At 40.0% G+C, this 26,427-nt stretch overlaps 1 protein-coding gene across 4 annotated transcripts in view; it reads left to right on the top strand.

The window, feature by feature from the left end:
* TTC3 (tetratricopeptide repeat domain 3) overlaps positions 1-26,427 on the top strand; it is a 122,142-nt gene that overhangs the window by 29,398 nt on the left and 66,317 nt on the right. For all 4 annotated transcript variants that reach the window (XM_036242245.1, XM_036242249.1, XM_036242247.1 and 1 more), the window contains 8 exons: positions 5,253-5,307; positions 15,582-15,744; positions 16,534-16,579; positions 18,086-18,206; positions 19,629-19,692; positions 22,259-22,316; positions 25,760-25,844; positions 26,120-26,254. In XM_036242245.1, coding sequence (XP_036098138.1) covers positions 5,253-5,307; positions 15,582-15,744; positions 16,534-16,579; positions 18,086-18,206; positions 19,629-19,692; positions 22,259-22,316; positions 25,760-25,844; positions 26,120-26,254 — 727 coding nt within the window. The remainder of the gene's footprint in view (positions 1-5,252; positions 5,308-15,581; positions 15,745-16,533; positions 16,580-18,085; positions 18,207-19,628; positions 19,693-22,258; positions 22,317-25,759; positions 25,845-26,119; positions 26,255-26,427) is intronic.

Genomic DNA, 26,427 nt, shown 5'->3' with positions numbered 1-26,427 from the left:
AGGGTAGGGAGAGGAGAGAGTTTAATCTAGCAAGTCCAGGTGGGAGCCCAAGGGAGGGGAAATAAGTTCTCCTAGCATTTTAGGGCAAATGGAGCATATTGTTTATGAGGAAGTAGGTGCCAGGGCTGGAGAAATAATACTTTCCCATAAACGTAAATTGGAGCATCTATGCCACAGCTCTGTTTCTAATCCTCTGTTCAGCCCTCTTACTACTAGGTCACACACAGTCTTGTGAGTTTTCCCACTTTCACGGATGCACTGTGCAGGGTATTGCTGCTGCTGAAGTCACCTGCGCCGCAGATCCGGGCTGCAGTGGTGTGCATACCATGCAGTGTAGTATGCCCACTTTGCTTTAGGGTAGAATGTGGTCATATGCTAGTCAGTGAGAGAATGTGTTAGTATTAATGTACGTTTATACATTAAATACTATGATATTTATAATAGTGATTATAATGATAATATACTGTGGTTATAGATATTAGAGTATTGTGTATTATAAGAGAAGAGAGAAGGATTTTAAACAGAGTAGATGGCATGATTAGTACCTTAAAGATCAATCTGGCTACAGTAGGAGAGATTGTGGAGGGGATGCACCGTGAATGTGGGTTAGGAGGCTGTTGCAGTACTCTAGGCCAGAGAGGGTGGCTTGGAGAGGGTAATGTCAGTGAGGACGGAGAATCGGAAGGATTTGAAATATTTTGGTGGTAAAATCGACAAGTTGCTTATGGTTTGGTGTTTGGAACTATTCTGAGGTTTTGGCCTTCAGACCCGTGTAACTCACTGCCTGCACAACATTCCGATTTGGATCCTTCCAGGGCACTTCAACTCAGTATGTCCAGGAGTAAAGTCAAGTTCTACTGAGTTGAAGTGCCCTGGAAGGATCCAAATCGGAATGTTGTGCAGTCAGTGAGTTATGTAGGTCTGGACTCAAAGGAGAGGTTTAGACAGGAGTCAGATGTTTGGGATAGTTAACTTAGATGGAGTTGTAGATGTGGGTTGAGATTGTTTACAGAAGTGGTTCTCAGTGTTGACTGCACATTGGAATCACTTGAGTGTTGAAGAAATATCCCTACCCGACTCTGATTTAATTAATTGGGCTACACACACACACACCCCCCCGAGAGCACTAATGTGTAGCCAAGATTGAGACCCTTTGGTCTAAAGAGCATGAGCTGAGATTAGGACAGGGCTGGGACTGAGCCTTGAGGGACAGAAGTACTGGCCAGTAGGGAAGGGTGAACTTGCACAGGAGACTATTTCCTGCTGTCAGAGAGGTAGCAGGAAAACTGTCATGTGGTGTCATGGAGGGAAGTGTGGCCAGCGGTGCCTGTTGCTGCTGAGAAGCCAAATGGAATTTGGATTTGGCAATGTGGAAGTGGTTTAGTTACTGGAGGGGAAGGTGTTAGTGGAAATTTTAGAACAGAAGCTGGGTTAAAGCTGGTTGAAAAATGAGAGGGTGAAAATGGGAACAACATAGACAGTTATTAAAGGTATTTGGCGAGAGAGGCACTGGGGAGCAGAAAAGGTATGCCATTGTATGAGGATGTTTTGGTTGCAAATAACAGAAAACTCTGATTCAACTGGTTTAAATGGTGAAGGAAACTTATCTTATTCAAGAGTTCCAGAAGAAGGTGGCTCGACAATGTCATCAAAGACCTACAAGTTTTTCCAGCTCGCTGTGTGACTTGGACCTCGACTGCTGTCTCAGGATGTTACCATAATTCAGACATCAAATCGGATAGTACAGTCTTCAGCAGAAGGATGACTTTGTTGTAATCTTCCAAAAAAGCACACAGATCACAACCCCAGTGACCCAGGAGTCCCCTTGTTCCTCCTTGTCGACACCCACTTCCTTTGCCAGGATAACTACTATTCTGAATTCCAACACCATTGGTTATTTTTGCCTATTTTTGTGCAGTGTAAACAATCATATGTATATAGTATGTGCTCTTTTATGTTTGGCTTTCAACCTTGTTTTTGAGATCCATATTGTTGCATGTAAAGTTGTAAAGTGTTCATCTATTGCATGAATATACCACATTTTATCCATTCTATTGTTGATGGGCATTTGGGTAGTTGCTAGTGTTTGGCTTTTATAGGTGATTTCATTGTGAACATATGTACTCATTTCTGTTGAGTGTAAAATCAGGGGCAGGGTTTGCTTATATTTTTAGTACATAATTCCCAATGTGATTGTATGATTATACATTCCTACCAGCAGCATATGAGAGTTTCAGTTCCATGTCTTCACTGAACTTATTATTTTGTGTCATTTCATTTGGACATTCTGATGGGTGTGTAATGATGCAGTGCTGTGATTTTAATTTGCATTTCCTTAAGTTGATGAATGATATTTAAGTTGCGCATCTTTTCATATGCTTATTGACTACTTGGATTTTCTTTTTTGTCAAGTGCCTGTTTGGATTTTGAGTTAAGTGTCTTATTTATTAGCACAGTTTTGTGTTTTAGTTTTGGATATGAGTCATTGTCAAATATATGAATTACAAGTATCTTCTCACACTCTGGCTTGCCTTTTTACTCTTGAGGTTTTCACAAACAGAAGTTACTAATTTTTAATATAGTACAGTTTTCCAATTTTTCCTTTATCGTAGCATTTTGCGTTTTGTGCTCTGCCAGCTCAGGTATCATGAAAATGTTTTGTGTTTCTTCTAAAATCTTGATTGTTTAACTTTGGTATTTAGATCTATAGTCCAGCCCTGGCCAGTTTGACTCAGCAGTTAGAATGTCAGCCTGTGGACCAAAGAGGCTCGGGTTTGATTTGTGGCCAGGGACATGTGCCTGGGTTGTGGGTTTGATCCCTGGCCCATTCGGGGTCATGCAGGAGGCAGCCAATCAATGTTTCTTTCTCTCTCTTCCTCCCTTCCAGTCTCTCTAAAAATCAATGGAAAAATATCCTTAGATGAGGATTAACAAAACAAAACAAAAAAATAGATCTGTAGTCCATCTGTAGGTGGTTTCTGTATTTACTGTGAAGTGGGGTTCAAGATTCATATGAATGTCCAGTTGACACAGCACCATTTCTTAGTACTTCTCCATGCACTATGATGTTACCTTTGTCATACAGATCAGGTGACTATAGGTAAGGATCTGTTTCTGATGTCTGTATCCTAGTCTGTTGGTCAGGTCATCTATCTTTAGATAGCCTTTTCTTTTTAAAAATATAAGTTACCTAGTTTTGTTCTTGTAATCTCTTTAAGGTCTCATTGGCCGGCATTGGGTCACATGACTACCTTTAGGACAATTGGTGGAAAGGAGAGTGGCTATTGCTACTTAGGATTTATCTCTAAATCTTATAGTAATGAGGTAGACTCTCAGAACAAAAGTCTAGTAATCAGGTAGAGGAGGGGGATAGCTCTTGGGTAGGCTACCAACAGTGTTTTCTTATGGTTTAATACATTTATTTTTTAATTTGTTTTTTAAAGGTAAGGGCTATCTGAGCATATTAAAAGTTGATGGGAGGTTGTACAACAATGTGAATGTACTTAATGCCACTGAACTGTACATTTGAAATGGTTCAAATGGTAAACTGTATGTTATATAAGTTCACCAGAATATGGAATGAGTTTTTGAGAGGGAATGATTAATATATGGGTAAGGGAAGGGATCATTGATACTGTGAGAATGGAGGAGTTACATGGCACGGGTGAAGAAACTGACCGGATAAGGAAGAGGAGGAATGCCTTTATTGCAACAGTAAAGGAGAAAAGATAGGGCTAGTATGGGCTTGTTTTTGGTTGTAGGTAACTGAGAGTTCTCCTTAATGTCTCCAGTTTACTCTTTGAACTAGCTGCAGACGTCATCTGCTGAGAGAGAAGGGAGTTGGAAGTTCGAGGACAGGACACAGGATTTGAAATGATCATTTTTACAGACTTAGAGAATGATTTGATCTAGAATGATGGCTCAACAATGTTGAAGGCCCCTTCGGGTTGTTTTACTCGTGAAGAATCTGTTATACTCTGCTGTTAATTCTCTCCAGCAGCACTTGGCTACATAGATACAGACATGGAGAAAGCAGAAAGTAGGATTGATCCAGAGTTGGGGCTTTGCCATAGAGCCAGATGTAGACGAAGGCACAAAGGAGTATAAAGAATTAGTAAGCACGTGAATATGACATGATGAACCAGTGGCTCTCAAGCTAGCTAAATAAGGAAGTAAAAAAACAAAGTGGAGCCCTGGCCGGTTTTGCTCAGCGGTTAGAGTGTCGGCCTGCGGTCCAGAGAGACCCAAGTTCGGTTCCCGCTAAGGGCATGTACCTCGGTTACAGTTTGTCCCCGGCCCTGGTTGGGTCGTGCGGGTGGCAGCCACTCGATGTGTCCCTTTCACATCGATGTTTCTCCATCTCTGTCTCTCTCCCTCCCACTCTGTCTGAACAAAAAATGGAAAAATGTCCTCAGGTGAGGATAGAAAAACAAAGTGGATAAGTCATTGGGTTGGACATTCTGAGGAGGTAGTAGGAATAGTTGAACAAGATGGAAGGAACTAGGTTATAGGGGAGAGTGGGATGCCTGAATTCATGATTTTTGAAGTTTAAACAGTTTTGAGTGCTGATAAGTTTTGAGGGAGAGGGGCAGTGGTGGGTGTCTGAGCTAGGGTGGAGGAAGAGATCAAAGAAGATAAGCCAGGCAACTTAGTACTTGACAGTTTACAAAGTACTGTTTTAACACAGTATCTGACCTTTAGTACCTACCTCAAACCAGGCAGGACAGAATTATCCCCATTTTAGATGAGAAAGCAAGCCCTAAGAGGATAACTTTCTAAAAGCCCCACGGAGAGTTAGTGATTGGACTTCACTGTTTCTTTTCCTAACTTTCATGCTCTGTCCACTATAGCTTAGCGGAAGTGTTGTGTGGAAGATCTAGGAATTATGTTTCTGGAGATTGGGAGTCTTGCTGACATGCAAAAGAATAGTACAGAAAACCATACAACTAATAAGAAGTTGGGCATAGATTGAAATGTAGGTAAAATATGTGCAGGAAATACTCCAGAAATATGAAAGGTAGTTATTACTGGGTAGTTGTGATCGTGACTCTGGATGACTTTTTCCCTTTGTTTTACTTTTCTGTATTTTCCAAATTTCCTATAATGGACATAAATGGGTTCTTAAAAACTAAAAAAGTATTTTTTAACTAAGTTATAAATGGAAAATTCAAAAAGTACCAATAGAAATGCAATATGGTGTAATTAATTTATTAAAATAAAAATGTGAATAATTTTCTTGTTTGACTTTTTAGAAATGCACTTGGTGATGGAAAGAGAGCCATTATTCTGAAGAACAATTGGACAAAGGTAGATTTTTTTATTTATATTTTACCTTGGGCAAATAGTGCCATGCAACTTGGTGAAGAGTCTGCTCTCAGGATGTATATTTGTATATAAAAATGTGGATAAAATATGCAGGGCTCAAGAATGTGACAGGGAGTTGTTAGTTCCACAGTCAGAAAGGAGGAGCACAGCAGTGAGGCCGTGCGGGTCTGAGGGGGACAGGTCGCCCATAGGAATCTTGAGGGCACTTTAGCCATTGAGATGGCAACATCTGTACACCAAGTGAATTAACAGCTATTGGAAAGTGAAACTTAAAACTTGGAACTATAGGAGATGGTATTTGTGTATAAGTCCTTATGCACAAATCAGTGAGAAAATATAAATTCGATTATATCAAACTTAAAAACTTCTGTATGTCAAAACACACCATGAATGAAATTGTAGTCTGGGAGAAGATAATTTGTCATATATAAAACCTATATAACTGATAGGATTTATGTCCAGAATATGCAGAGAAGTAAAATAAAAGCCCAGTAGAAAGGGGCTAATAAACAAGCATTTCACAGAAGAGGAATTCTGAATGCGCAATAGAAATAAACTAAGCTGTTTCCCAGTAATTACAATTGAACAGGGCCAGAAAAGTGAAACCAAGAGACTGAATAGAGAGCTTCTAAACAGACCCACATGTACATGAATAAATAAAAACAATGTGATACTGTTTGGGTCATTCAGATTGGCAAAAATTAATGAGACCAATAGTCCTGAGTATTGGTGAGTGTGTGTACCAGCAGGAACCCTCAGTAAACCAGTGGAGTTGAATTGGTTACAACCACCTTGGAGAGCGCTGTAATGTGCACAAGCAGAAATTATTTGACTCTAAGAGTGTGTACCCACAAACATTCTTGTATAGTGTGCGTGGTGAAATGTACAAGGTTGATCATTGCACCATTGTTTTAATGGCACAGAACTGCAAATACCTAAATGCCCATTAATAAAGCAGTGGATGCCCTGGCCGGTTTGGTTCAGCGGTTAGAGTGTCGGCCTGCGGTCCAGAGAGACCCGGGTTCCGTTCCCGCTAAGGGCACGTACCTCGGTTGCAGTTTGTCCCCGGCCCTGGTTGGTCGTGCAGGTGGCAGCCACTGGATGTGTCCCTTTCACGTCGATGTTTCTCTCTCTCCCCCCCCCCCCTCCCACTCTACCTGAACAAAAAGTGGAAGAATGTCCATGGGTGAGGATAAAAAATAAAAATAAAAAAATAAAGCAGTGGATGAATGTAGTTTTTTTCCACTTGATCAAAGTCATTACTATGATCTATTTGATCCATTCCCTGCCTTGAACACACCCGTTATTTCTCCAACCTCACTCCTACTGTTCTTTCCTTTTTTCACTCCCTTGTTCACTCTGTGTTGGCCCACTGGCCTTACGGTTCCTTAAACATGTCAGGTCCACTCCCAGCTTATACTCACTCTTCCCTGTGGCAGAAATGAGAATGCCCCCCACCCCACCCAGCATGAGCTAGCTCCCTAGTTCCCTTATTTCCTTTCATTGTTCACTGAAAGTTCTCTTCCCAGTGAAACCTTCCCTGGCCCCAGTGCTAAAATGCCAAACCTGCCCTTTCCTACACATTGGCTCTCCTCTTTTCAAGCTTTACGTTGTTTCCTCTTGCGATTTATCATTATTAAACATGCTGTATATACTATTTACAGTATGTTGTTTGTGGTGTGCTTGTAGTCCAATGTGAGCTCCATGAGAACAGATTTTATTGTTTGATTTCATTCTTTTTTTTTTTTTTTATCCTCACCCGGGGACATTTTTCCAGTTTTTATTCAGATAGAGCAGGAGGGAGAGAGAGGAAAAGAGAAAGAGAAAAACATCGGTGTGAAAGGAACATGTCGAGTGGCTGCCACCCGCATGACCCAACCAGGGCCGGGGGACAAACTGTAACCGAGGTATGTGCACTTAGCGGGAACCGAACCCGGGTCTCTCTGGACCGCAGGCCAACGCTCTAACCGCTGACCCAAACTGGCCAGGGCTGTTTGGTTCAGTCTTGAATCCAGATTGCCTAACAAGCTGCCTGGCACATAGCAGGTCCTCATTAGTAAATATTTGTTGACTTGGTGCATGAATGAAGTGAAGACTAGATTAAAGCAGAAATGATAATTGGGTTATCAGCCTTTATAGATTTGAAGATCAGTGTTTAGTGAACAGAGCAGTAAAAGCATAATATTCTAGAAAAATATTTATCAAACTCATGATAGTGTTTGCTTCTGAGCAGTGAGAGATGGAAAGATTAGAGATGGTACAAAGGAGAACTCAGCCATATTTGTATAGTTGTACTTCTTTCATTAAAGAATCTGATGCAGTCCGGCTGGTGTGGCTCAGTGGTTGAGCGTCGACCCATGCACCAAGAGGTCACTGGTTCGATTCCCAGTCAGGACACATGCCCAGGTTGTGGACCCGATCCCCAGTCAGTAGCATGCAGGAGGCGGCCAGTCAGTGTTCTCTCTCATTGATGTTTCTCTCTCTCTCTCCCTCTCACTTCCTCTCTCTAAAATCAATAAAGGAAAAAAAAAATTTTTAAATCTAATGCAAACATAACAAAATGTTAACAGTTAATTCTGGTGTTTGTTATAATAATCTATATTTTCCTAAATTATAAAAATACCAGATCTTTTTTTAAGTAGAGCTTCATTAAGACAGAGAAAGATATGTGTTTCAGGCTTCATTCCTGGCTTTTCATAATTTGTTTTTAAACCAGAGAGTAGAATCGCAGAATTTTAAAGTCCCCAAATTGTGATTCAGGTGGTCTAGGAGTGTAAAATCTGGGGATTATAAAACTCCCCAGGTGGACTTCTGCATCCACATTTTGCAGTCACTTTTGAAATATCTTATTTTACAGATGACGAAATTAGGTCCCAGAAAGGTCAAGTGACTTTTGCAAGGTGCCATTGCAAGTAAAAGACAAAACTGTATTGAGGGTGATCAGTTTTTTGCTGTTTTCATTATGAGTCATTGTGCTTGAGACAGTCTTTTGCTGACCACTGTACCTGGCATTTGGCAGCTGCTCTGCAAATATTTTCAGAATAAATGGATGGTAAAATTCTTAACACTGAAACCCAGACCATGATACTGGTTTTCCAGAGTATCGATACCTTTTGCCATTTCAATTTAGTATCAATTTAGAAAAGGATTACTAAAACTTTTGAATGACTTCTGGTACTTTATTTAGAATGTTTATTCTGGGCTTAATTTATCAAACAAAGTATTTACTCTTCTTTTCAAGACTTTTTTTAGAGCAGGTTTAGGTTCGGAGCAAAATTGAGAGAAGAAGCCTGGCAGGTGTGGCTCAGTTGGTTGATTCCCGGTCAGGGCATATGCCCAGGGTGTGGGCTCGATATCCGTTAGGGGGTGTACAGGAGGCAGCCAGTCAGTGTTTCTCTCTCATAGATGTTTCTTTCTGTCTCTCCCTTCCTTGCTCTCTCTCTAAAAAACAAACAAAAAACAATAAAAACATATTTTTAAAAAATTAAGAGAAGGAAGGTACAGAGATTTCTCATAATCCTACTACCCCCCACATACATACCCTTCCCCATTGTCAAAGCATCCCTTGACAGAGTGGTACATTTGTGAAAATTGATGAACCTACACAAACACATCGGAGACCCTGAGTTCACAGTTTATCTTTGTGTTCACTGCCTAGGTGTTGTACATTCTGTGGGTTTAGACAAATTTATAATGACATGTATCTACCATTATGGTCATACAGTGTCTTTTCACTGCCCTAAAAACCCTCTGATTGCCCTGGCCGGTTTGGCTCAGTGGTTAGAGCGTCGGCCTGCGGTCTGGAGAGACCCGGGTTCGGTTCCCGCTAAGGGCGCGTACCTCGGTTGCAGTTTGTCCCCGGCCCTGGTTGGTCGTGCGGGTGGCAGCCACTCGATGTGTTCCTTTCACATCGATGTTTCTCTCTCTCTCTGTTCCTCTCTCTCCCTCCCACTCTACCTGAACAACAACAACAAAAAAACCCCTCTGATCTGCCTATCCATCCTTCTCCTCAAGCCCTGGTAACCATTGATCCTTTTACTCTCTACAGTTTTGCTTTTTCCAGATTATCATATAGTTGGAATTAGATAGTATGTAACCTTCTCAGATTGGCTTCTTTCAGTTAATAATATACATTTACGTTTGCTCCATGTCTTTTCATGGCTTGATAGCTATTTCTTTTTAGTGCTGAATAATTTACATTGTCTGGATGTTCTACAATTTATTTACCCATTCACCTGCTGAAGGACATTTTGGTTGTTTCCAAGTTTTGGCAGTTATGAATAAAGCTGCTATAAACATATGTGCAGGTTTTGTGTGGACATAAGTTTTTAACCTCCTGTGGATAAATACCAAGGAGTGTGATTGCTGGATCAAGTGATGAGAATTTATTTATTTATTTTTAAATTTCTATTTATTGATTTTAGAAAGAGGGAGGGAGAGAGAAACGGGATCTGTCATTCCACCCATTTATGCATTCATTGGTTGTGTCATGTGCCCCAACAGGGGATCGAACCTGTAACCTTGGCATATTGGGACAATGCTCCAACCAACTGAGCTACCCTGCCAGAGCAAGAATGTATATTTTTTAAGAAACTGCCACAGTGGCTTCCAGAGTGGCTGTACCATTTTGGACTCCCACCAGCAGTGAGTGGGAGTTGTTCCACATCCTCCTGTTCAGTGTTGTCAGTGTCCTAGTTTTGCCTATTTGACTAGGTGTGCAGTGGTACCTCGTTGTGGTTTTAATTTTTGTTTCCCTGATGGCATATGATGTGAAGCATCATTTCATGTGCTTATTAGCCACTGTGTGTCTTCTTTGATGAGGTCTCTATTAAGGTTTCTGGCCCATTTTTTAATCAGTTGTTTAATTTTGTTGAATTTTAAGAATTCTTGCCCTGGCCTATTTGGCTCAGCGATTAGAGCATCGGCCCACGGACCAGAGAGTCCCAGGTTCAGTTCTCGCTAAGGGCGTGTACCTCAGTTGCAGTTTGTCCTCGGCCCTGATTGGGGTCGTGTGGGTGGCAACCACCCACTGGGTCTCTCTCACATCGATGTTTCTTTCTCTCTTCTTCCCTCTCTCCCTCCCACTCTATCTGAAGATAGATGCAAAAATGTCGAGTGAGGATTAAAAAAAAAAAAAAAAGAATTCTTTGTATATTTTAGGTAATAGTCCTTTATCAGGTGTGCCTTTTGCAGTTATTTTCTCCAGGACTGTGGCTTGTCTTCTCATTTTCTTGACATTGTTTTTCACAGAGCAGAAGTTTTTTATTTTAATTAAGCCTACCTTATCAGTTATTTCTTTCATGGATCACGCCTTTGGTGTTGCATCTAAAAAGTCATCACCATACCTAAGGTCATTTTGGTTTTTCCCTATGGTATCGTCTAGGAGTTTTATAGTGTTGCATTTTATGTTTAGGTCTGTGATCCATTTTGAGTTCATTTTTGTGGTGGGTGTAAAATCTGGATTCATTATTTTGCATGTGGATGTCCATTTGTTCCAGCATCATTTGTTGAAAAGACTACCTTTGCTCCATGGTATTGCCTTTGCTTCTTTGGCAAAGATAAGTTGACTATATTTATGTGGTTCACTCTTTTCTGTTTTTTAAACTGGGCTGTTTTGTGTTGATTGCAAAAAATGTCTGTGTAGCTGAAAAATACAACTCCTAGGAAGTATTCAAAAAATTTGGTAACTATATATTTAGGTCAGTTTTCATTTTATTTTACCAGAAAAGAATGCTCACTAAAGGATGGTTTAAATTTCAAAAGCAAAAGACTATGCAAGATTCTTTACTTTTATAAGAATCCTTTTATTTTAGAATTCATTGTGAGCCTGTGTCTACTGAGTCATGTCTCTAGGATATAGCCTGTATAGGAAGGTACTCTGTAGATTTTTGTGTGAGGGTGGGCCACTTTTTCCTCATTCTTTCTAGATAGAGAAAACTGGTATAGTGTCAACTGTCCTAAACATGCTTTCAGGCTTAAGAGAGGGTGACTCATTGTATTGTAAGGAGTGAGAGTTTTTATGATAGTCAACAGATATCTCTAAACATTTCTGTGTACTTTACCTTTTTATGTTGTTATATAGGGTACAACCAGTACTGTCACAAATGTTCTCAAGAATCTTTTCATTTCTAGGGGTATGTTTGGGCTTTCTTGTTTGTGAGTGACAAAACTTAACTGAGATTTGGCTTAACGTAGAAAAGGGAATTTATTGGCTTGCATAATTGAAAATTCTAGGGGTTAGCTTCAGGCATAGTTGGATCCAGATCTGTATTCACTTTTCTTTGTGTTTCTTAGCTGTACTTTCCTGTTTGTTGTCTTCATTTTCGGTCTTTTCTCTATTTCATTTTACCTAGGTTCTATTGCTGTGTCCTCAAGTTCACTGATCTTTACTTCTGCAATATCTAATCTACCTTTATTTCCATCAGTGTATTTTTTATCTTAAATGCTATAGTTTACATCTCTAGAATTTCAGATTATTTCTTGCATATCGCATGTCTTTACTTCATATGTTCAGTCTTTCTTTTAGCTTTTTGAATATATGGAATATATTTACAACTGTTTTAATGTCCTTGTCTACTAATTCTGTCATTTTTGTCATTTCTGGGTTGTTTTCAACTGACTAATTTTTTTGTTCATTATAGATCATAATTTTCTTTTTTGTATACCTAGTAATTTTTTTGTTGGATGCCAGACATTGTGGTTTTACCTGATTATTTTCATATTTCTGTAAATATTTTTGAACTTTGTTTTGGGATGCCATAGTTACTTGGAAACAGTTTAATTCTTTGTGGAGTCTTGTTTTAAGCTTTGTTAGGGAGGAGCATAGTGGTATTTGGTCTAGGGCTAATTTTTTTCCATAACTAAGGCAAAACTTCTGAGTATTCTACTTGATACTCCATGAATTATGATGTTTTCCATTCTGGTTGGTGGGAACGGGAAGTATTTCTGGCCCTGTGTGAGTGCTGACTGTTTTCCCTTTTAGCGTTCAGGTGGTCTTTCCCTGGCTCGGGCAGTTGCCCCACATGCAGGTACTGATTAGTATGCAGCCAGGCTCAAGGGGGAGATCTGCAGTTCTCTGTGCAGCTCTCCTCTCCCCAGTCCTCTGCCTTGTAACCTTGAGCTGCCTTGGCTCTCCTAGACCCTGGCTCTGTCTTCTTCTCTCCCCCCACCTTTATTTTTATAGATAGATGAAGGGAGGAGAGAGAGATAAAAACATCAATGAGAGAGAGCATCGATTGGCTGCCTCCTGCATGCCCCCCACTGGGGATCTTGCTCACAACCTGGGTGTGTGCTCTGACCAGGAATCAAACTGGCAACACCTTGGTACATGGTTCGATGCTCAACCACTGAGCCACACCAGCTGGGCTGGCTCTGTCTTCTAAACTGACTCTGAAAATTTCTGCCTGGGTTCCTTCTCCCTGTGCCATGGCTTAGAAACTCCTCTCAGCAAGATGGAGCAAACATAGGGTTTACTTTGTGTGTTTCTCATCTGTCAGGGATCACTCTCTGTTGTTGCTTGATGTCCAGTGTTTTGCAACCCTTTGTTTCATATATGTTGTTTATATGTGTTGTTAGTTTTAGGCAAGAGGGTAAATCCAATCCCTGTTACTCCATCTTGATCAGAAATGGTAGAGTGTGGGCTTTCTCGGCTTCATTTTCAAAAAGAACCAAACTTACAATCCTCAGTAACTGTTCATTCTAGTGGAAAGAGAACATCTTTAGTATCTATATAGTGTATCCAAGGAATGCCTCAGACTTATCGTTGAGCCATGTGCCCACCGGTGGATCCATCACTATGACCTGGGAAATGGTGCATTTCGATGGGCCCATTTCCTGGGTCTCAGCTACGCTCCTACCCTACGATCATTGTTGAGATGGAGCACTAGAGTTGACAGTCCTGGCATTACTGTGTGCAGAAGGAACATGGTGACACTCAAAAGGAGGGGATGCTGGCAAAATGAGCGATAGATACTTTTTTTAAATATGTGATAGAGTAGCAGTTCTTAACCTGTGGGTCGCGACCCCTTTTGAAGTCGAACGACCCTTTCACAGGGGTCGCCTAAGACATAACAGTAGAAAAATTATAGTTATGAAGTAGCAACGAAAATAATTTTATGGTTGGGGGGGTCACCACAACATGAGGGACTGTGTTAAAGGGTCGTGGCATTAGGAAGGTTGAGAACCACTGTGATAGAGGATGAGGTAGTGTCAAAGAAGAGCAAGACTTTCTATTGTAATTGAGTTCAAGAAATTCTCTGAAATAGCTTTAATTTAAGTTTCATTCAAACAACTTCAGCAAAAAGATCTGAATAAACTCCTTTCTCAGCTGATAGAAAAGAGTTTAAGGAAAAGGACTCAGTAAAGGATGAAAAGGTGGAGTGAAAAGAAAAAGGTTTTTTTTTTACAAATTTAAGCAACTATGGTTTAAAAGCTATTGTAATTTTCTGTGCTGTGATTTTTTTTTTTCCAAAATGCAGTTTTGTAAGCCTTAATGTTAATGTGTGCCTGGGGGACAGGAATTTGATCTTGCAGCATACCTGAGAATCTGTTTCATCTTCTGTGGCCTTTGAAGAAAAGCAGAGTTTAACCAAATGTGATCTGAATTGAATCTTTGTTCTGAGCCTAACTAGTCTGGCTAAAAAAATGCTCCAGAACTCACAGGTTGAGTTGGTGTACCAGAGCAGGATTTTACATGTACAGGACCCACATAAACAGAGGTCCTCTCAATTGTTTCTGGCTTTTCTTAGTGAAAACCAATCATTCTTAAAAAGGTCATTTATTCCTGATTTTTTTTTTTTTTTGTATGTATGTTCAGATAGAGTGGAAGGGAGAGAGGGAGGAAGCGAGAGAGAGAAACATCAATGTGAGAGAGAGACATCGAGTGGTTGCCACTGATACAACCCCAACCGGGGCCGGGGACAAACCGCAACTGAGGTACGTGCCCTTATCGGGAACTGAACCCGGGACTCTGGTCCGTGGGCTGCTGCTCCAACCGCTGAGCCAAACCGGCCAGGGCCTGATTTTTTTTTTTTAATGGAATGACAATTTCCTTTTTTCCCTTGTTAATATATTTTTATATTCCTTTTTAGTATTGGGGTGACATTGGTTCATAAATTATATAGGTTGCAATTCTTTAGCACATCAACTGTATATTATGTGTTCACTACCCCAAGTCAGGTCTCCTGTCACCATTTATCCCCCCCTTATCCTCTTTTGCACCCCCAGTACCCTTTCCCTCTGGTTTATGAGGGGTTTTTGTTTTGTTTTATCTCGTCGAATCAGAATGTTCTTTGTGAAGTGTCTAGTAAAGAGAAAGGAGCTGTGGATCCTGAGTCATAAGATCGGGGTGCTTTGGTTTGCCTCTAAGGAAGTGAGGCTAGGTCAGTGCCTAACCCTTCTACTTAGAAACCACTTCTCCAGTGGGGATACTGTGCCTAAAATGGAAGGTTGGTTTGTGAGGAGCTAGCTAGAGGAGAGGTTGGTTGAGTTAGCCCAAGTTTGTTATGTTAGCTTTCTGGATTAAAATGTTCATGCTTGATATAGAAGATTTCCCAAAATATGCAAATGGGCCAGCCAGGACTGTGGTTCTGTAGCAAAAACAAAACAGAACAAAAAAAACCTGATGGTTGAAATTAGGAATCAGTGGTTTTTGGACCTTTTCTTTTTTAAAACCAAGAACTACACTTCGAGATAAAAGAATTAAGAGCTGATTGAGAGAGATGGATGGAAGATCTGGCGTAGATTTACCCTTATCTGTGCCCATGCTCCTCCTCAGAGAGCTGAGAACTGCTCCTCAAGCCGACTCTCCTCCCAGCTCTGGAGTGCTGTAGATTTCCAAAGTGTAGGGACTGTGAGGACTTACAGATTATTACTGCCTGGAAGTATTCGTGAAAAAAATTTTAAGTTATTTCTATGAATGATTTTTATACTTTATTTGGCATAAAAATTTCATTCTTTAGAAAATATAATAAAGGTTGAATTTTTGGGGGGGATGCAAAAATCTCTTAAGCAAAAATACTGATCTCTAGTCAGTTGTTAAAAATTATTATGAATACTGGTCATAACTTTTCACTTAGCTAATTTAGGTAATTTTTTTATTTAGAAGTATTAACATTTTATTTATTTTTCATTAATAGGGTTCTAATCTTACATTTTAAGTAACTAATCAGATTTCAAGCAAAATATTTCTCCTTATCTATTTTCTTTAACTTAAGCATATTTTTGAGAAAAAAAATAAATTTATCTTTTTGGAACAGGGTCATTATCGTTATTGTGCTGCTCTTTCTATGCTGGGGGAATATGACTGGGCCCTGCAAGCAAACAGTAAAGCTCAAAAACTCTGTAAAAATGACCCTGAGGGAATCAAGGATCTAATTCAGCAGCATGTAAAGTTACAAAATCAAATAGAAGACCTGCAAGGTATTTCACCTAAGATTCTTTCGGTTTCAGTCAAATTCCCTTTAAAACTTTTGAAGGTGGGTTAATGGAGGACCATAAATCAGTTCTTAGATGATTTGTACTTTGTTATCTTGGTCGAGTCACCTAAGTTTCCATTTCTATCTGTGTAGGATTATATTAGTGTTATATTCCATTAGGTAATTATAAATGATTTGTATTTTTATTTGAAACATTCAGTGACAAATTATTATATGCTCTTGTGTAGAAAAATATGCCTTCTTGAAATTTTGAAATAAAGTAAATCCTTTTTAAAATAAAATTGTTTTAAAATTATCCCCTTTACTATGATAGTTATTTCTTGAAGAAAAATTTTTTCAGTAGAGTTGTTTGATGTTTTTGCACCAAGTTTGTGGCTGATTTTATCTATATCTCAGAAATTTGCTGCGCAGGCTAGGAATTCTACAGTCCCTTTATACTCTATATAGGTCTTTCCTGTTTTTCTTCTATGGGTATTTAGTGTCTTATGAAGCTGAGCTGAGTGGTTCTATTTCACTAGCAAATGTCATTCAACATAACATTATAAGATTGTGAGCTCCTTGAAGACAGGTACCATCTCTGACTCACCTCACATCCAATGGGGATGTCAAGTAAGGTCTGTGTAACATTTTGTTGACACGATCATCAAACTAAAAGCATCTTGAAATGTAAAATTATTTAGGTTTGCTTTTCAGTTCTCTAAAATGTAAATCTTTTAAAGTATGTGTTGCCAATGCACTGATTACTAAGTGTGTGTGTGATTGACTTTTATAGGAGGAACATCAACTAGGAATCCAATTAAAGCCTTTTACGAAAGCAGGTGAGTTAATAGCAATCTAATCAGTAGCTGTTACTTGCAATGGCTTTGCCCTGTGAATTTAAGAGTCACTGTGTTTGATGTTTTAGTAGCTAATAGCAACCACAGTAAAGTTGGTGGTGAAAGGATGATAGGTGGATTTTAAAGTGTCCCTGCAAGATCAGGTGACCTGTGAATTGCCAGATTTGTTTTGCTGATCCATTTGCATATGTATATATTGCAGATCAGTATCCTTAGTTTATGGGAAAAGGGGTAAAATGTTAATAGGATGTTATTATGTTTGAATGGGACCAGTTTTGGCCATCAGAGTCCTGGAAGCAGAGAGCAGGGGCACAGTCTTTGCCTTTTAACCCTTTGCCTCTATCCTGGAAACATCTGCTTCTAGACTTCCGATATTTTTTTTAAAGGCTGAGATGCTTCCTGTTAGAAATACACAAAGATAGACTTGAGTATGCCTGCAGTAAAGCCAGTAGCATCCAAGACTCTGTTTGTTACTTGGCAATGAAAGAAGATTAAGCTTTGTCACACATGCCTACATTAAAAAAAAGACTTAGTCTAGTCTATGTGGCTCAATGGATTGAGTGTTGTCCCATGGACTGAGAGATCCTGGTTCGATTCCCGGTCAGGGCACATGCCCAGACTGTGGGCTTGATCTCCAGTAGCAGGTGTGCAGGAGGCAGCTGATTGATCTTTCTCTCTCACATAGATGTTTCTGTCTCTCTCTCCCTTCTCTAAAAAATCAATAAAAACAGCCCTGGCTGGTTTTACTCAGCAGTTAGAGCATCGGCCTGTGGTCCAGAGAGACCCGGGTTTGGTTTCCGCTAAGGGCGCGTACCTTGGTTGAGGTTTGTCCCTGGCCCTGGTTGGTCGTGCAGGTGGTGGCCACTCGATGTGTCCCTTTCATGTCGATGGTTCTCTCTCTCTCCCTCCTACTCTATCTGAACAAAAAATGGAGAAAAATGTTTTCGGGTGAGGATTTAAAAAAAAAAATCAATAAAAACATTAAAAATAAACCAAGGAGACTTACTTATTTTAATTTTAGAAACCAGAATACACTTCTTCAACTGTTCTTAATCTAGTTTTTAATATCAAATGTAAAATAATATTTATCTATAAAGCCCACTCTCAGAGGTAGAGATCCTTTTTAAAACAATCTTATCTTGTCTGGCTGGTGTGGCTCAGTGGTTGAGCATTGACCCCTGCACCAAGAGGTGGCTGGTTCGATTTCTGGTCAGGACACATGTCCAGGTTGTGGGCCTGATCCCCAATGGGGGCATGCAGGAGGCTGCCAGTCGATGTTCTCTCTCATCAATGTTTCTGTCTCTCTCTCCCTTTCCCTTCCTCTCTCTCTAAAATAAATAAAGGAAAAATAAAAAAATAAAACAATCTTATCTACTTTCAAGGAAAAAAGGGTGTCATTGCTACAGTCTGTTTCTTCGAAAGTTAAATTTTTAGAAGTGCATACTAATCAATAGGAATAAAATGATTATTTCTTTTATTCTCACTCAGAGCGTACACACCTAACTTATCAGCACCTGTGTTCAGTACTTCACTTAACTTTGTGGAGACTGAAAGAGATTCCAGAAAAACCAACCACGAAATGGCAAACGGTGGTAATCAGAATCTAAAGGTAAGCTCAGTTAAAAACTGAAAATGATTTCAAGTATAGATAGTCTTATTTTTATAGTAATATTTTGGTGATAAGGGAAACTAAATATCTTATTGATATGTACCTTTTTTTTGCCTATCAATATCAAGAGAATGATTCTGTCTTTTTAATAAATAGGCTACCTCCTATAACTACATAAAAATAGTTCATTGTCACAGATTTTATTTTTTTGCAATCACACGTGTATGTTTTCAAAATGCTTTTCTATTTTTTTATCCTCACCCGAGGACATTTTTTTTCATTTTTTGTTCAGATAGAGTGGGAGGGAGAGAGAGAGAGAGAGAGAAACATCGATGTGAAAGGGACACATTGAGTGGCTGCCTCCCACATGACCCAACCAGGGCCAGGGACAAACTGCAACCGAGGTACGTGCCCTTAGCGGGAACCGAACCCGGGTCTCTCTGGACCACAGGCCGATGCTCTAACCGCTGAGCCAAACTGGCCAGGGCTCAAAATGCTTTTTTAAATTTCATTTTATACTTGGATGATTTGCTTTGTATGCCTTCCCTTTACATGTCTCTCAATCAGTTACTTGGGAATGAGTGACATTGGGGTCTGGTGGCCAAATCATCCTACCCCATACAATGCATTGGATTTTTCTTTTCCTCTCTTTTCTTTTTTTGCAGTCTCTGTGGCTGCCTGACACTGCATCATCCCACCCACCCAATTTGTGTTATATTGGGCTTGGGAGGTACCCACCCCATCCCCATCTCTGCTCAAGGTGTTTCTGCAGCCTCTGCTGCTCCTCGTGGAGGCTCGAGCCCTTAAATCATTGCTGTGCTCAGCTGAACCTTGGTCTGGTGGCTTCTTAGGGAACCATTGGACCTCTAGCCTAGCTCTGGGATCAGTGTCCCAGACGGTTTGCATCTGAGCTTTTCTTTGAACTGTAGAATACTCAAAACTCAGCAGATATCACCAAGTCCACATTTGTATTTCTCTCCAGGGTTTGAGGGGGGAAAAAACGAAAATGGCGTTTTGGGTTAGATGGGAAATAGGCATTGGAGGGAACTTTTTCAACCCACTATGTAAGTTTTTTGTTAACAATGAAAATCTCAAAGAGGCTATGTTCATTTAGGGAGAGGAGCATCAGGAAAGATGGGACAGTGCTGGTTCAGTACAGACACATACTGAACAGCTACCCTGTCGGGCCTCATGCTAGATGTCAGAAACAGAATTGTCATTTGAGGATTTGTCATATCATAATCCCTTATCATTAGTTATCATTTTGTTTGTTTATCTATTAGGCTTAATAATCACCTAGGTATTTTAGGCTCTTGAATACATTCTATTCTAACCTGTTTTATTATTTAGCTATTAAATTCTTCATGGCTCTCTTTTGTTTTTGTTTTTTTAAAGTCTCACTAATTTTATTTTCATGGGTAGGTGGTAGATGATGCTTTGAAGGTAGATGATTGTGACTGTCATCCTGAATTTCTGCCACCATCAGGTGAGTGTTTCTTCTTGTGTAAATTGTTGCTGAGTTAATGTCATGTTTTCTCAACTCCTGAGCCCCAAAATTCACACAAGCCTCACATATATTTGCCCTTGTTCTCCTTTTACTTTGCAATGCTTCTGTGTTAAAACATTGAATATTTATTTGAAATCAGTCCGCAGTCTTTTCATATTATTTAATAAATCTAATTTTGGAACTCCAAATAAAAGTAATAGAAAGGGGAGGTGAAGCTCTTCTTGGTTTATTATCTAATTTCCATTAGGCCAGTGTTTTTCAACTTTTATATCATTATGTCCCCCGACTCAAGGAGCCTTTTTAGACTTCTTTTTTCCCTACCTGCCTCCCCATGAAATTTTAATACCATAGATACTCTATATCTATTTATGTACAGTATGTACATCTCTGCTTTAAATACAGGGTAGGGCAAAAGTAGGCTTATAGTTGTTTGTATAAAAAATAATACAATAATTAACAAATAATAACACAAGAATAAACTGTTTCACGTACTTGCAACTGTAAACCTACTTTTGCCTCACCTTGTATTAAAAAGGTAGATACTTTTTCATCTCCCAATAATCACCTGCTGGGGGTGATGTCACCTCCATTGAGAATGGATGCTTTATGCTAATACAAGTTTACTCTGAACAGTTTGTGCTTAGTGCATGTGTCTATGCCTCTCGCAAACAGGCAGACACAGCAGGACCTCGCTGACTTGGCATCATGGGAAATGAAGGGCCCAGAGAAGCACGAATATTCATGTTTCATTTACCTTTCAGTCTCCCTCGATACCACCAGGTGTTTTTGGAAATCATCCGAAAGTGGATTATATGCTTCTCTGCCTTTTAAAACAGAGTTTAATAAAGTAGCCCTGGCCAGTTTGGCTCAGCGGTTAGAGCGTAGGCCTGCGGTCCGGAGAGACCCGGGTTCGGTTCCCGCTAAGGGCGCGTACTTCGGTTGCAGTTTGTCCCCGGCCCTGGTTGGTCGTGCGGGTGGCAGCCACTCGATGTGTCCCTTCACGTCGATGTTTCTCTCTCTCTCTCTCTCTTCCACTCTCTCCCTCCCGCTCTATCTGTACAAAAAATGGAAAAATATCCTCGGGTGAGGATAAAAAATAAATAAATAAATAAATAAAGTACATATTTTCTTAATGACTCAAGGTTGTTGTTGTCACACAAGTTTTTTATCTCCATCTTTCATGTGTTCCTTCCAGGGTTCTTACAGGGAGATTGTGACCTTCTAGGTAGTGACCCTGTTGCCCTCTTTTCCTTTCTCGTTTGTAAGTTCTTTTGTTTTCTTTTCATTGTTTTTGCTTTTGGCAGCCATTTTTGTCTTCTGCTTCCTGTAGTGCTGCCCTCTCTCAGACCCGGTGCCACACATCCAGCCACTTACTGCTAGGCATTTTCATTTGGTTGGCACATCAGAATTATGAAGAGGGGACGCTCAGGTGACTGTCTTACCTGATGTAACTCTGATAACGCATGAAACATCTTTGAGGATAAAACTTCTTTTTAGAAAACAGTTTTTAATTTATCGATATTCCTTAGGCCATTATCATCAGACAGTACATATAGATAGATAATGTAAATACCATTGACACTTCAGCATCTACGTTCCGTTGAAGAAACTGAGGTCCCAGGGTTAGGGTTCAATAGTTTTGCCTCAGGTCACACAGCAGAAATCAAACTGGAATTCTTTTGCCTCTCTAGAAACCTCTTCTGTTTTCTGAGGCCACCAGAACCCGCTCAGGCTCTCATCCTTTCCTGAACACATGGGCTCTGACTTGCCTCTGCTGTCTCTCCGCAAAGCTCCCACCAAATCCACCTGTCCTTATTGCTCTGCTCTCTTCTGCACAACTTGGCACGTCTGTCCCCTGCCCAGAAGTACACATAGGCTCCCTCCTCCTTTGACCCTGCCATGGGCAAAGGCTGAGCTCAGAACTGGAGAAGTGAATGGAAGCATGGAACCTGTAACACTGCCCCCCAGCCTGCCTTAGCAGCCCCTCTTCATGCCCACCTACTGTCCTTACCAAATTCGCCAAGTCACACAGGTTTGCTTAGTGCTTCTTAAAATGAACTTCACTCTAAGGTGTGGCCCATTCTGTCTGAATCCAGTTTGTTCCTTACAACTAAATACAGATGCTGTGTTCCCACTATTGCTCTTCCCAGCCACTCAGCCTCAGTGATTTCTCTTCTCTGTCAGTTTTGAGAGCAGTTACTGTGGAATTAATTTGTCAATAACAGCACTTCTCTTCTTCTTAATGGGGATTGTTGTTTCATTATTGCAGTGACTCTCTTTTCTTCCCATCTGATTGTGAACTACCTGAGAATATAAACTGGAGCCTGTATCTTTGTATCTATTCTAGGCCTACATGACAATATTCGTAATTTATAATAATTTTATAGCATACATAGACAAACATTAGTAGCTTTTTTTTTTTTTTTTGCTTAACCTATTGAATCCTTTGCTTTCTTACTCAATTTGCATATTTTTTATTATTTTACTTGCAGGCTCTTAAATTTTTATGTCCAGATTTCAGGAACAAGTACTTTTGTATTCACAGGTCAGCCTCCAAAATATAAAGGAAAACAAAAATCCCGAAACAATGAATTGGAGTTCAGGTATGTTTTTTATCTATGGTTTTGTTTTTTTCCCCCTAATGTCCTTACAAGAAAAAAAGAAAAAGAAAAAAAAAATCTCTTTTATCGTGTTGAGTACTAAAATCCCTTTCAGATATCAAAGGCATGTCTTTTGGAGAGGGTCGTTTTTGACTAGAGAATTATGAATCCTGGATAGTAATACTGATTTCTGTAAGTCGTATCATATATACTAGTATTAATTTTTTTTAATTCCAAAATACTTGCTCATAAGAGGAAAAAAGTATTCAGATAAGTATAAAGTGTAAATCAGCCTCCTTCCCTGCACACTTTGTTTCACCTCCTCCAGTTCCTTCTCCAGTGGCTTCCTTTAGGAATTGCTGCTAACAGTTTCCTGGTCATCTGGAAGCTTACTCTTCATATACAGGCGTGGGTATGTGTGTAGTGAGAGGCCCTCTTGAGTAATTATCATTGGAGGAAAGTATTCATTAATGAACCAACCACTTATAAAATTAGTTCTATGAAACATCCCTCTAAAATTAATGGTGGGAACTCTTGCCATCTGTCTTTATAGTTAATCCCCCTCACTTACAAAGATGGGAATTGATTGCAAAGTGGAATTGTCAGTCTTCACAGTAGATACAGAAGTTAACGAAAGGTGATGCCGGAGAAACTACAAAGCTATTTCTGCCACAGTTATACCAGTTGTCAGTTTTCCCCTCATTTATTTTTCTCTATATATGTTTTTTATCCTCACCCAAGGACATTTTTGCATTTATCTTCAGATAGAGCAGGAGGGAGAGAGAGAGGAAGAGAGAGAGTGAAACACCGACGTGAGACTGGTTGCCACCCACACAACCCCAACCGGGGCCAAACTGCAACTGAGGTACATGCCCTTAGCAGGAACTGAGCCCAGGTCTCTCTGGTCCTCAGGCCGATGTGCTAACTGCTGAGCCAAACCGGCCAGGGCTTCCCTCATTTCTTCTGGCTGGTTCCTTGATAGGTTCTTTAAAGGAGAATGATTTTAATATAAATATCAAAGCACTAAGAGAAATGAGTAAAGCCCAATTAAAAAATAATGACCTTTTTTTTGATCCTATTGCAAAATAAATATAAAACAAGGGCATAGAATATTATGTAATTCTCTTATTTCATAGAAAAGTTCTGAGTTTTCCTGCTTGCCTCATCCATCCCCCTCCCCAGGAGAAACCAAAACCAAATATATGGTCATTTCTTGAATGTATAGTTATCATTTTGACCTGTTTTATTAAAGATAAATTTATTTTCCTGATAACTTTGTTTCTGTTTTCAAACTGAAGGCTTTTTATTTGATTATGTCTGCCTCATGGGGTTATTTAATGATTAAGTGGAACGAGCCCTGGAACATAGTAAATGTTCAGTACATGTGAGCTGTCGTTATTGGGGACACTGTCGTTTTCACTGTTAGAACCATTCTGGCCAACAGCTTGCTTTATCTCTTTCTGAGTATCTTGCCTGTCTTCCCTTATCAGACCATGGAGATCTACATTCTTCGTTTGCATGGCTGCAGGGTATTAGAGAGAGAGAGAGAGAAAGAGAGTGAGTGTGTGTGTGTGTATGTATTTGGGGAAATTTCTAGAGTGGAATTGCTCTGTCAAAGGGGATGCATAATTTTAACTTTGATATTGTCAAAGTGTCCTCCCAGAAAATGAGCACTGTTTATACTCTTACTAAGCTGTGAGGGTGCAGTATAATAAAATATATATTTGGTCTTTGTCCCCAGTTCTGGCACAGAGTTCATAAAACTGTGGAGTTTCCTGAGTAATAAAAGTGCCTTTTTTTTAACTCTTAACAAGCCCCTTACATCCTACCTGAGTTTATACTAGGTGACTCAAGGCTGGGGCCCTACCTTCAGGATTGGGACTGGTCATTAGAAAGGGTTGGACCTTTTAGCCCCACCTCCTGGTCTCTGAGAAATTTGAGAAGGGAGCTAGAAATCAGTTCAGTTCTTTCATTAGTGGCCAGTAATGTAATCCCCTGTGCTTGTGTAATGAAAGCTTGGGGAGCTCCTGGGTGGGTGAGTACCTGGAGGTGCTGGGAAGGTGGCCCACTCTGGGACTCATGGAAGCCGTGCATCGCCTCGCTCCCCCCTACCATCCCATGTATCTCTGGACTTTTACTTGAGTTGTATCCTGTATAATAAACTAATAGTAAGTATACTGCTTTCATGAATTCTGTGAGACATCCTAGGTAATGTCGAACCTGAACGAGGGTCTCAGGAACCCCTGAATTTGTAGTTGGTTAGGCAGAAGTGTGGGTAGCCTGGGCACCTTGATGTGGCTGCTCTGAAGTGAGGGCACCTGTGGGGCCTTCATTGACTCCAGAGTTAATGTCAGAAGTGAATTGAATTGTTAGAGACTCAGTGTTGGAGAGTTGGTGTGGAAAAATGATAGGTACTGGTGTCAGAAAAACCCCACACATTTAGTGTCAGAAAACAGCTAGAGAACCTGAATCTTTCTTACCCTCACCAGCCTTGGAGTCAGGCCTTCTGAATCAGATATATATATATAGATATATATATATAACTTTAAATATATATATATATATTTTTCTTTTGTTAATCCTCACCTAAAGATATTTTTCCATTGATATTTAGCTAGAGTGGAAGGGAGAAAGGGAAAGAAAGAGAGAGAGAAACATTGATGTGAGAGAGACATTGATTGATTGCCTCCCAGACAACCCCAACGGAGCTGGGGATTGAACCTGCAACCCAGACACATGCCCTTGACCAGGAATTGAACCCTCAACCCTTTCATCCTCAGGCCGACGCTCCAACCACTGAGCCAAACTGGCCAGGACTGAAACAGTTATATCTTATTAGATTTTCCAAGATGGAGCATCTTTGCAATGTATATTGGGCACATTTCTTGTTTGAGGAGTATGTTGTTTTTGATGACTAGATTTATGATAACTTTGGATGATCAGTGCAAATTCCCCTTTATTTCTTTATCAGAAACTGTTCTTTTATATTATCTTCACAATCAATTTATCTGCCCTCCCTCCACCTCTATAGAGATTTTTTTGTTGTTATTAATCCTCCTCACCTGAGGGTATTTTTCCATTGATTTCTATATAGAGTGGACGGGAAGGAGGAAGAGAGAGAGAAACATCGATGTGAGAGAGGCACATCGATTGCCCACACCACCCCAACCCCAAGGCAGGATTCAAAACTTGCAACCCTTTGGTCCATGGGATGATGCTCTAACCACTGAGCTAAACTGACCAGGGCATAGGGATTTTTGTTGAGATTTCATTGGATTTAGAGATAAATTGAGGCAGAAATGGCATCATAGTAATGTTTCAGTTCAGGAGCTTGAGACTCTCCATTTACTCAGTGTTTAAAATGACCTTCAGTCAATGTATTACTTCTTTATATAAGCAGACTGTTTTATTTTAAAATAATTGAAAACAACACTTTTCTCTTTTAGTTCTAGTTCACAAGGGAGTTTACCAGCAGATTTGAAAAACATCTTGGAGAAACAGTTTTCTAAATCTTCCAGAGCTGCACACCAGGTAAAGAAAAGGCTTTTCTGGTGCAAAATCAAACACTTGAACAATATATTTTTCACAAGAATTAAGTTTAATCATGTACATCTGTAAGATTTATTTATTTTTAATAATTTTAGTTATGGACATAAAATGTAATATGTGATTGCTAAGAAACCAAACTATTACTAATTTAGATACTAACTTTTTAGTTATGTTAACCAGATATTTAACTAGTGGTTGACACTGCAGAATTGTTTGCTTCCCAGAGGTGTAACTGGAAGGTTTGTTTGTTTCTGCAGGATTTTGCTAATATAATGAAAATGCTAAGGAGCTTGATCCAGGACGGGTACACAGCTCTGCTGGAGCAGCGGTGCCGGAGTGCCGCCCAGGCCTTCTCAGAGCTGCTCAACGGCTTAGAGCCTCAGAAAATTAAGGTAGGTTGCTGTCTCCTGGCCCGTTCATCAGTCTGATGCGCTCCAGATGCATGTGGAAGCGAACCAGGGCTTGAACTTCACAGTTATCAGTACACCTTCGACCTTGCCAAGATGGCCTGAATCTCCTCTGGGCTGTGAGAAGCTGGCACTCTCTGATTTGGCCTTCATGCCTG

The sequence above is a fragment of the Molossus molossus genome, unplaced genomic scaffold (assembly GCF_014108415.1).
Source record: "Molossus molossus isolate mMolMol1 unplaced genomic scaffold, mMolMol1.p scaffold_m16_p_5, whole genome shotgun sequence".
Classification (NCBI taxonomy): Eukaryota; Metazoa; Chordata; class Mammalia; order Chiroptera; family Molossidae; genus Molossus; species Molossus molossus.
Note: the sequence above shows the minus strand (reverse complement) of the source record. Positions and strands in the feature narration are given on the sequence as shown.